This window comes from Arachis ipaensis, chromosome B01, assembly GCF_000816755.2.
Source record: "Arachis ipaensis cultivar K30076 chromosome B01, Araip1.1, whole genome shotgun sequence".
Lineage (NCBI taxonomy): Eukaryota > Viridiplantae > Streptophyta > Magnoliopsida > Fabales > Fabaceae > Arachis > Arachis ipaensis.
Genome location: NC_029785.2, coordinates 136,927,284 through 136,939,602, shown reverse-complemented (window position 1 = coordinate 136,939,602; position 12,319 = coordinate 136,927,284). Strand labels below are relative to the sequence as shown.

Genomic DNA, 12,319 nt, shown 5'->3' with positions numbered 1-12,319 from the left:
GAGCTTAATTATTATATTGTAATAATTATTTAAATAAAATGTTATAATATTAATTATATAGAAATAAGTACTGTTTTGATTTTTAAAGTCTAAAATCAAAATTAAAATTATTCCTAATTTTATATTTTATTCAAAATCATCCCAACATTTCATTTGATATTATTAAAGTTATTTTTTGAATAAAATATTTTTTTAAATGACGAAAATAATATTCCTTTTATCATCCTTTTTATTTGGTTGTCCTCTTGCTTTATTAAAGAAAATATCTCTTATTCCCATCGTTGTATACGTCTTTTTCTTCTTCTTCTCCCATTTTTGTCCCTTTGGATTAGGGCTGGCAATGGGTAGGGTAGGGTAGGGTAGGGTTTGGACCTTACCCTAACCCTACCCGTGGGTTGAAAATTCTATTAAAATTCTACCTTACTCTACCCGCGGGTTGAGAATCTCTCAACCCTAACCCTACCCGCACCCTAAAGTTCTAAACCCTACCCTACCCTACCCTACCCGCAGATATATCAAATTTTTTCAAAGTAAATATAAATTCAATCATTTCAAATTTTATACATATTAATAACATAAAAAATAACAAACTAATACTCTAAATTACTAAATTAACTAATTAGTTTAGTGGTTGTTCACTTATTGTAAGTTATTACATAAGAGAGGTTGTAGGCTCAATTCTCACTTGTTTCACTATATACCTAATTTTTATAAAATATGTGTTATATATTTGAGGTGCGGGTAGGGTAGGGTAGGGTACACCCTAAACCCGTACACTACCCTACCCGCAGGCATACCCGGACCGTACCCTACCCTACCCGAACGGGTTGGACCGGGTTGGGTACCCGCGGGTAGGGTATGAATTGCCAGCCCTACTTTGGATACTTTAGAAAGAAGAATTAAGTTCTTATTTGGATGTCATTAAATCGACAGAAAATATCTTTTTTAATGAAAGTTTTTTTTATGTGTTTGGCAAATTTCTAATAGTAGAAATAAAAATACTAACATCACAAGTTCATAATTTACAATATATGCACTATTTTAAATACGTGTATCCAGGTATAATTTCTAACTTAATATCTCTTGCGATCCATGCTAACTTAAACGTCAAAGTTCTTACAGGTACAATCCCCCACCATGAAAATGATGAACTCTGAATATTAAAAACTAGGAATAGGAGGATCGTGACAACATCATGTTTTCAATCTATTTTCTCTACAATTTTATTTAGGTATCTCCTAAATTCGAAAGAGCAAAAGTATTTTTAAACAATTTTAATTTTTTTTTTGTAGTATTTTTTAATCCGATAAGTCAAGGATTAATTCACCACAAATTTAAACTTTATTTAAATGTTTGTCGCCTATGTTGGTTATATATTCTAATTTCTACTACTACTATTTTTGTATTGTATTATTCTTTTTTTTTGGTAAAGGAAGGGGGCTTAACAGCCCCAAAAAGGAAAAGAATTACAAATCATAGCCAAAACAGGGTAAGATAGCCCCTGTTACATCATCAGCCAGAATTCTTTTAAGCTCTATGGGTGGATTGTCAATAAAGTGGTATCCCAACTCCTTGCTAGTGCTCCTTTTTGCAATCCAATCTGCCACTCTATTTCCTTCTCTTAGAGTATGCTTAATAGTCACTTGCCACTGTTTGTTTATCCACACAAATATGCTTCTGAGGATAGGATTAGAATGCTCTTGATTATACTTCCCCTTTTTTAGTACTTCGAATACTGATTTAGAATCAGTTTCAATTTCTATTTTCTTAAAACCCAAATCCCAAGCAGTTTTTAAACCGTGATGTACACCCCAAAGTTCTGCTTGGTAAGCGGTACAGTGCCCCAGATTAACTGCAAAACCCGCAACCCATCTCCCGTCGCTATTCCTCAATGCTCCTCCACATCCCGCTATTCCTGGGTTCCCCAATGAGCTTCCATCTGTGTTGATTTTGATCCATCCCTCCATTGGTGGTAACCAAGAGATGTGCCTCTCAATTCTATTTTCCCTTGGCTTGATCAAATTCTCTTTTTTAAAAGCTTGAGAAATTTCAGAGACATATGAGTGAATTATTCTTTCTGCGTCGTTAGGTCTTCGGAAAGGAGAGTTGAAAATTTCTTTGTTTCGCCACCGCCACATCCACCAGCAAGTCACCATGAAGATGGTAATCCAGTTTTCGTTGGGGTTGCTGCTCAGATTGGAAGTAAGGTTCCATCTCAACCATGCATTGAAGGGAACTCTGAAAAAACTTTGAAGCTGTCTTGGGTTTATTAATCGAGTCCATATGCGAGAAGCGGCTGGGCAATCTCTAAGAACGTGAATTATGTTTTCTGTCACTCCTTCGCATCGATGGCAGCTGTCACAGGTTCTCAGCAATCTTCTTCTTCTAGCCGATGTCATTAGCCTGGAATGGGAGGTAAGCCACATAAATATTTTGATTTTTTGAGGTCCTTTCCACCCCCATATTATTTCCCATGTGTGATCTTGCGTGATTGTATGTTGCGCCAACATGTTATATGTGCTTGTGATTGAGAATTCTCCTGAATTTGTAAGGTTCCACATGATTTTATCCTCTCCCAATTCTTCCAAAGGGGGCATGATTGCTGTAATTTTTTTGATAATTTCCTCTGATAAATGACTTTGTAGCCACTGAAAATTCCATTCACCCGTTCCATTAGAGATTTCTGAAACTGTTATTTTTTGCTGATCTTCATTTATAGGACTGAGGCTGTAATTCATTAAAGTATTAATTCCCTTAACCCAATTATCCTTCCAAACTCTAGCCGATCTTCCATTCCCTATAGCATAGGAAATATTTTGATAGAAGATGTCCCCTATTTTTGCAAGATTTCTCCAAAGAGCGGAATCTGATTTTTTACTGCTGATGTTTTGTTTGAGGTTAAGCCCCCTGCCATATTTACTAATGAGAACTCTAGCCCAGAGAGCTTCTTGGTCTGTGACAATTCTCCACAGGATCTTAACCAGAAACGCTTCATTCATCTTGGATAGATCTCTGAACCCCAATCCTCCAAGCCTCTTTGGTTGACAAATGAGTTTCCAGCTAACAGCATGAATCTTCCTATTGTCTGTGTTCTCTCCCCATATGAATTTTCTTTGAATCTTTTCCACCTCTTGGCAGATTCCTTTAGGGATTTGAGTATGCATCATGTCAAAATTTAGGGTAGGGCTAATGACTGAGTGGGCTAGGGTAATTCTTCCTGCAAGGGAGAGACAATTTGTTTTCCATCCTCCTAGTTTTGCTTTAATTCTATCAATGGTTCCTTTGAAATTTTCTTTTCTTTTTCTGGTGTTGCTCAACATGGCTCCCAAGTACCTTCCCAGATGTGGCATTTCCTTGAAACCGCTACTCCTGAGGATTCTGCCCCTTTCATTCTGATCCACGTTCTTAGAGAAAATAATTAATGTTTTTTCAGCATTTATCTTCAGACCTGATACTTCACCAAATCTATTAAGAATTTTCATAATTTTTGCCATTTGGTCCTCCTTAGCTTCTGCAAACAGCAGTAAGTCGTCAGCGAAAAGGAGGTGAGATATGCTGGGCCCATCTCTACCTGCTTTCATAGGAATCCAGTTTTCCTTCATCACTTCTTCTTCTATTATTTGTGAGAGCTTGTCCATAGTGATCACAAACAGATAAGGAGATAAAGGATCTCCTTGTCTTATCCCTCTGGAGGGTTCAAAAGCTTCCGTTTTGCTACCATTCCAAATGATTTTGTATGTTACTGTGCTTACACATGCCATTACAATTTGGCGAAAATTGTTGCTCACTCCAAATTCCTCCAAACAAGCATTGATGAAATTCCAATTTAAGCGGTCATAAGCCTTTTCAAAATCAATTTTTATTGCCATGAATTTTTTTCTCCCTTTCATTTTTTTCATGTCAAGCATCATTTCCTTTGCAATTATAATGTTATCATGGATGATTCTTCCTGGCACGAAACTGGACTGATTAGGGGCTATCCGATCAGCTAGCGCTGGTTTGAGTCTAGCAACTAAGATTTTGGAAACACATTTATAAATGACATTGCATAAGGCTATGGGCCGAAATTGGGTTATAAATTCTGGTTGCTTGGTCTTAGGTATAAGGGCAATGAGGGTTTGGTTTGATTCTTTGATTTCTTGGGGTTCGGTCCAGATATGGTTAATGAAATTGCACAAAGATTGTTGGATAAGACTCCAGTTATCTTTGAAAAAGTAGGCAGGAAACCCATCTTCACCTGGGGCTTTGAGAGATCCGATGTCAAAAAGAGCTTTTTTTATTTCCTCTTGGGTAGGTGGGTTTATAAACAGGTCTTTGTGTTGTTCCGACAAGGCTGGGTATGTGAGGGAGGTGACTAACTTCTGGTTATACCTCACTTCCTCTTTGTACAGTTTCTTAAAAAAGCTGATGGCCATGTCTTGCAACTCTTCTTGACTTTCACACCAACAACCTTCATTATTTCTTAGCTTTATGATTTTATTTTTGCATCTTCTAATAGCAGTTTTAGTATGGTAGAAACGTGTATTTCGATCTCCTTCTACGATCCAAAGCTGCCTGGATTTTTGCATCCAAAACAATTCTTCTTGATCAAGAATGGTGTTCAACTCCTCAGACAACCTTTTCTCTAGGTCTTCCAGCCATGGATTTCTCCCATAAGAGGGAGCCCTCTGAATTCCATTCAATCTACTCATAATCTTTCTTTTTCTTTTGAATATGTTTCCAAAGATTTCTGAATTCCACCCTTTCAACTTCGTGGCAAGCTCTTCTAAAGCTGCAGGGAGGGGTCTTTCTTTTTGCCAAGCACCTGTCACAAATTCATTGAAATTAGGGTGAGTCTTCCACATAATCTCAAAGCGGAAAGGCTTATCCTTGTTCTCTGGTATTGAAGGATTTAAGATTGCCAAGAGAGGGTGATGGTCAGAGTTTACTCTAGGTAGGACTTCTACCCGAGCATTCATGAATTCTCTTCTCCATTCTGCATTGGCAAGTCCTCTATCAAGTCTTTTAAACACTCTATCCATGCCTTCACGTTGTCCTCCTTTCCAGGTGTACTTAGACCCCACATAGCCTAGGTCCACGAGCTTACAATTGTTAATTCTTTCTCTAAATCTTCGACATGTATGTTGATCAATTTCTGCACCTCCCTTTTTTTCCCCTTCTTCCGCAATTTCATTAAAATCACCAATACTCATCCAGGCATCTGTTGTATTATCTGCTATTCTCTTCAAGTTTTCCCATAATACTCTTCGAATTCCTTCTTGGGGACTTGCGTAAACAGCAGTGAGATACCAGCTTTTGTTATTTTGATTCTTGACTTCCATATGCACATATTGATGATGCGACTCTAGAATGTTAATAGTGATAGAGGGCTTGTCCCAAAGCACCCATATCCCACCAACAAAACCATTAGCCTCCTCTAGAAAAGCAAAATTATAATTTAGAGATTTAATAACCTCTTTGGCTCTCTCCCCACTGCATTTTGTTTCATATAAAAGAGTGATATCTGGCCTTGATTGTCTCTTAATCTCTTTAAGGGTGCGAATTGTAGCTTGATTCGCAACCCCTCTAATATTCCAGGCTAAAATAATCATCTTAAATAAGATAAAATAAAGACTATGGTAACTGACCAGATCAAAAGCAAAACTAACTTTGCATATTCTCCTCTGCAGGAAGGACTGTCACGCCTTGCTCCACTTCCACTTCCATCATTTTCTCATATTGCACCATGGCTTCCACCATCTCACTAGTCTTCACTGAGTCAAATGCAGAAGTTATATGATCAGGTGGGTCTTCCAATTTTGATTCTCCAATTCCAGTGGCTGGAATTTCCATTGAGAGAAGGGGGCTGGGTTGGCTCTGCTCCATCCAATTCTCCTGATGGTGTTGTGGTTGGTCTATTTCAAGCATATGAATATCACTTGGATGGGATGGGTCTGGGCTAATTAGGTTCAGGGTTTGGTCTGTGTTAATTCTTGGGGTGTTTGTCTGAGTTATATTGTGTTCTTGGACAAGGAATTCAGATTGAGTATTGTTATTTTGGGCCGTGTTGTTGTTGACTGGTGTAGGAATTGGGTTACTAGAAACGGTTGTGTTGGCTTTTGGTTGTGGGTTCATGCTTTGGTCCTTGTTTTGGGCTTTGTGGTTTGGGTTGGTTGAGTTAGAGAATGTGGCTTTATGTGCTATTTTTTTGCTGTTGTGGCCATTTGTTTTTTGGTTTGTTCTATCTGTAGGTTCTGGTCCCTCCTTGTGCCTCTCCTGAGATATTTCTCTCTCATTCATTAACCTTCCAGCATTGTCCTCACCGACTTTCTCTGCTTCCACGTTCTCTGATACCTCATTCTCCAGCACTGCAAAGCGAGATTTGTTTTCACTAACGGTATTTTTATTCTCTTTTTCTTTTACATTTCCTCCACTGCTGCTGCCCTCCCCTCCTTTTGTGCTTTTTCTGCCACGTGTATTTCTTTGAACCAACATCCAAGGACCGTAAGTTTCTACTGGTCTTTCCATGACTTTTTTGCCCCTGTTTTCTGTGTTATTTTCTATTCTACCCTTTCCTTCAACCTCTGAATTTGCCTGTTGAGCTTCTTCTTGGTTTTCTTGTGTTGCATTGTTTATCCGCTGTTCTTCTGTACAGCTCGATTTATCATGTCCAAATCTGCCACATAGGAAGCAAACTTGATGGAGCCCTTCATATTCTACTAAATGATTTTTCCCATTGATTTGGAATTGAGAGACTAGGGGTTTTGTAAGATCAACCTCCACACAAACCCTAGCAAATTTTCCCCTGGCCACCTCAGCTGTGTTTGTGTCCACTTTTAAGGTTCTCCCTACAATGTTGCCAATTTTTTCCAACACTGCTTTGTTGTAGTATTCTATAGCAAGTCCGGGTAGTCTAATCCAAGCAGCTGTGCTGTCAATAATTGTCTCAGTAGGATTAAAATCTGGTTTCCATAGTCGTATTGTTAGGTAGTGATCTAAGATTTTCCATGGACCTTCCATGAGGGCAAAATCCAGGTCTTCAGAGTTGTAAAACTTTACTAAAAAAAATTCATTTCCCAAATCAATAACATCTATACTCCCATTCTTTCCCCACATTACCTCTAGTCTTCTTTTGAGAGCAACCAGAGAAATTTTTCTTCCTAGTAGCTTGACAATCAAGGTCTCCCACCAGTTCTTTCTGAGTTCTCTTTTCACTCCTTCTCCTATGACGATGTTATATATACCGTTGGGCAGTTTCTTCACTGTTATCTCCGAGTATTCCTCGTCTTCATCCTCTGAGGATTCTACTTCTCTGTTGGCTTGTATGTCCTCCTTCCTTCCTTCTCCCTTACTTTTTCCATTTCTGACTTTGTCCGCAAAGGAAGGTGGTGATCTTGTTTCTCCTCTATCTTCATCCATCTGAGTTTTCTTTTCTGGTTCTGGTTCAGTTCTACAGTCCCCTCCCTCTACCTCTTCTTCTACCATCCAATCTTCCAAGCGAGGGGTGAGTCCAGTGTCCCCTGTAAACTCTCCCCCTCCTGCTTTTTTCACTTTCTTCATGCTGCGATGGATTAGCTCTCCCTCTTCTCTCATCTTAGTTCTAGGGTCGTGAGCTCGAGAGGCTCCTCCTCTCACATAGCCACCTCTCATATTGTTCCGATCAAATTCCGGCAAACTTTGGAGATGAAGTTTTTAGCCGTTGAAAAAAGAAGAACTTATTAATAAAGTATTTTCTTGACATCCAAGAAATGTGTATACTTTGTATAAACGTTTTTTAATTCATACAAACACACACATTGGTACACAAGCTTCAGCGAAAAACTCATATAGCCAAGATTTGTTAATTACGTTTGGGCTCACTTGGGTTTAGTGAATGTAAGTCCATTTCGATTCCGTAACTGTAGTTTTTTAATACCAAACATTAGCCCAATGGATGCGTTAATTTGTTTTCTCTATAACTTCTGAAGATATTTTTGAACAGAAAAGAAAGGACCACTAATAAACGTATTACCTAATTAGATGTGGCCCAAAGCCCAAACCCCACCAACTTTGGTGAAATTTTTCTTCCGCCATCTGATTTAGCTATTTTATATCTTAAAAATATTTTTTAATTGTAAAATAGTAAAAATTTTAACTCTTTTATGTATTTAACACATTAAAATTTTATGATACCTTAAAATGTGCTTTTAGGGAACATATCAATAAAACCCTAATTTAAAGAGACTCAAATTCAAATAAACCATAAACTCTTACACAAGCTACTTGGATTTTATGAGCATTATTATTTAGTTATTTATTTTTGCTTAGAAAACACATTCAATTTTTAGTTACAGACAGTAATTTAATTGATATTGAATGTACAACAAATCAATATACAATATATCAAATAAAGGACGAAATAGTTTATTGCTTAGCTAATTAAAAATCCCTTGTCCTGGAGACAATATATTTCTGGGATCAAATTCTTGTTTTCTTTGTTTGAAAAGTGTCCATTTGGGACCAAAATGTAACATCCATTCTTCATGTGTTTTGTTTTGTGGAAGATATTGCTTCATCCCAATGCCATTATCTTCACAGAATTGTAATATTTGTTGATTTTGAGCTTCAAATGCTTCCAACTTATCAAAATTCGTTGCACGCAAAATACTCACAACATAAAAGATATCTTCGTTCGGTGTCACTGCTGACATATTATCATCCCACCTGTGAATTAATTTGTTAATTAATTAATTAAATTAATTAGAGAAAAACTTAAAATAGTCTATGACAATTATTTCGAAAGACAACGAGGTCTTTGAAAAAAAAAATCCAACCCGACTCTTGACAATTACCTCGAATCTCGTTGTCCTTTCGAAGTAATTGTTAGAGATCGGGTGGGTATTCACTCAATTAATTAATTAGTGTTATCAATTATTAATTAATTAAGAAACTTACTTTGATCGGTTTACAGGGTAAACTATGACAATTCCAGGATTAATATTTTGCTTAAGCATGATGGCTTTGAAAACACCTTCATCAACATCTGAAATTCGAGATCTTGGAACAAAAAGATTCAACCATGGATGAGGAACTTCCCAAAGTCCTTGCGACCTAAGAGCCAGCTCATCAAAATGAACTCTGTTAAGAAATTCTTCATACGACACATCTTTCTCAAACATAAACGTAGGTACAAACTTTAATCCTTGGACCAAAAGTGCAACATCCTATGTAATAAAAAGAAACAAAAAGAAAGGAATTATTAAATAGTACGAAGAGTTTAATTTTGATTCATTCACAGTGTAAAAAATTTTATACTATTATCTAATTATATTTGATAACATTTTAAATAAGGAGTTTGAAAATTAGTTATTTAATTTTGCATATTTTCATGTGATAGTATATGATTATAATTCTTATAAATTAAGTTTTTCTAAAAGAAAAGTATATGATTATTTATTGTATAAACTCACGTGTACTTATTTTTAAGTGAAATTGATATTTAAGAATTATTAGATAATTTTATATATTTGACTAAATTATCATCTAATAATTCTCAACTATTAACTTTATATAAAAACAAGAGTGAATACTCCACCCGACCCTTGATAATTATCTCGAAAGGACAACGAGGTTTTTAAGAAAAAAATATCAAATCCGGCCCCTGATCTTTTTTTGGAACTGATTAGCCCTTATGCCAAAAAAATAACATTGACTTTTTTTGACACAGGAGTCTCGTTGTTCTTTCAAGGTAATTATCAGGAGTCGGATTGAATTTTTTTTGTCAAAAATTTCGTTGTCTTTCGAAATAATTATCAAGAGCTGTTTTGTATTTTTCTCTAAAAACAACTACACGTGAATCTTCACTTTATTATTACCTCGTGGACATGATGTTGAGTGGTATTGTCATAATATTTGACCAACTCTATAATATAGATAATGCCGTATTGGGTTACAAGAGAAGTTATGCGAGGTTTATCAGCTTCTGGATAAAAAGAAAGGTCTAGTGGTGGTTTATTTAGTAGAAGAAAACCTTCTACATAATTGGCTCCAATAGTTTCGTTTCTTCCATTGATTGCAATCAAATGCTCTTGATCGCCAGAAAATTCAGTGAAGTTATTGTAAAGCAAACGAAGCCACTTCACCTGCAAGAAACATAAATAAGAGAAGAGAATCATTTTTTTTAATTAATTAATTATACAAGAGTTAGTATTCAACTTTTTATTTCCTTTTTGCTGAAAGAAAGTTTGTGATTGTGACTTGCTAACAAGAACGATAAAATATATTTTTTGTCTTTAAATTTTGGTAAAAATTTTAAAATTATATCTAAGTTGTATTTTATTTTAAATTTATTCCAGAAGTTTTTTATTTGCATTAAATATACCTTGACGGCTAAATTTTCAAAAAATTTAAGATCAATCTAACAATAATGCATGAAAATTATACTTGATTTACTTGTGTTGAGGGTTATTCTTATGAAATTGTTGTTGAATATTGGTCTTAAATTTTTGAAAAATTAGCCGTCAAGAGTATATTTGATTCAAATCGAAAATTTTTGGAGCAAAATTGAAGTAAAATAAAATTTAGGGATATTTTTGAAACTTTTGTCAAACTTTAGGGACAAAAAATATACTTTACCCCTAATAAGAATTAATGATGTGTGCACTGCAAAAGATTATCAGCATAGCGACCGATTCAGCGACCAATTTTTTTTTGTCCTTGAACTAACCCTATATCCGTCGCTAAATCAGCTGATATTAGTAACCAATTTTGTTAGTCGCTAAAATTGATTGCTATTCTCATAATTTCTAGTTGTAGTGGATGGATATATATCTTTTTTTGAAATGATTACTTTTAATTTGTTTAAATAAAAAATTTAATAGGAAAATTAAATAAATAATAGAATATGATACTTGCCCTTGTGGGTGCAGGCCCTAGGGCTATTCTTGCTCTTGTTATGATTCCAAATTGACCTAGACCTCCAAGAACGGCATAAAATAACTCTTTGTTATTATCTGTAGAACAAGTCACTCGTTCTCCTTTTCCTGCAAACATATATAATTATACATATGTATTTAATTAAATTTCTGAAATAATACATGTAATTAATTTTAAAATATTCTTTGTTTGTATGTACAATTAGAGAAGATGATAGGATGTACATATGTGACAAGTTTGATTCCAAATTCCTTTTTTTTTTGGGAGCTAATTAGATAAATATGTCTAAAACTTTTTTNAGAAATTCTTAGAATTCTTTATTTTATAAGAGAATTTCAAATTCTTTATTTTAAACTAAATAAAGTATTCTATAAAAATTCTGGAAATTTAGAATATTCTTTATATTAATATTCAAATTAACAAAACATTTTGGGTTAAAAAGTTTAAAATACTTTTAATAAATACATTCATTCTAGCTACTCCAAATACTTTAACCATGCCAAAACACTCTCTTAAAGAATTATAGCCTTGTTATTTTTTTTAAAACCTTAACCATTGTCATAGCAAATTAATTAAACGGCTTAGGATTTCTTGTTGCACTCTATCATTGATGTAATCGTTTACATAGAATCTTGATAAATATATGATGAAGTCACGTGACAATTACATTCTCTTTAGTTTTATATTTTTCTTGTCATGGTGTAGATTCGATCTTGAATACCAGAAAATGAATGTTAATTAATTAAGAACGGGTCAGAAACTAATTAAATAACAATATTAGTGGAGAATCCTTATATAAAAAAAAATATTTGTGGATCGGATAATTAAACCCGAAAGAACATTCTTCTTTATGCATTAAGCAATATATCAGATTTTATTCTTTTAGATTTTGAAATTTGACCCTATCGAAGTTCCAAAGAACTACCATATTTTGGATCAGATTTTATTATTTTAATCATAAGGTCAAAATTCATTCATAAAATTGATCTCACCTATATATATCTCATTCATAAAATGACGAGTTTAAAATCTTCTATAAAGATATGAATGATGTGACTTATCGTTTGAATACGCTTAAACAACTTGTTAATTGAATTTCATTTGATTCAATAAAATTATTTGTGTGCTTCTTTTTTATAATATTTCAGAGATGTTTAATGGCCTTTAGTCTATTGTGTGTATTTTCAAAATTTTAAAAGGTGGCTTAGTCATATACGAAGAATCAAAGTTTAAAAACTAATATAACTACCTATTACATGTTTGTTTCGTTTTCTGTTGACGTATATATGATAAGCTAGTATATTGCGACACAATTCTCTCTTCTTTATCTTTCTCTCTATAATATATATATTGACTTTCGGTAATATATATTTTTTTATATAAGTTCTTTCTTTAATTTTAAAATTTTTTTATCACCAAATAAAAT

General features: G+C 34.5%; 1 protein-coding gene across 1 annotated transcript in view; it reads right to left on the bottom strand.

Annotated features, from left to right (window-relative positions):
- Positions 8,360-12,319, bottom strand: part of LOC107643097 (cytokinin dehydrogenase 3) — a 5,739-nt gene continuing 1,779 nt past the window's right edge. Inside the window, exons 2-5 of the mRNA XM_016346662.2 lie at positions 10,873-11,000; positions 9,834-10,100; positions 8,914-9,182; positions 8,360-8,682 (exon numbers count right to left, since the gene is read on the bottom strand). Coding sequence (XP_016202148.1) covers positions 8,394-8,682; positions 8,914-9,182; positions 9,834-10,100; positions 10,873-11,000 — 953 coding nt within the window. The 3' untranslated portion in view covers positions 8,360-8,393. The remainder of the gene's footprint in view (positions 8,683-8,913; positions 9,183-9,833; positions 10,101-10,872; positions 11,001-12,319) is intronic.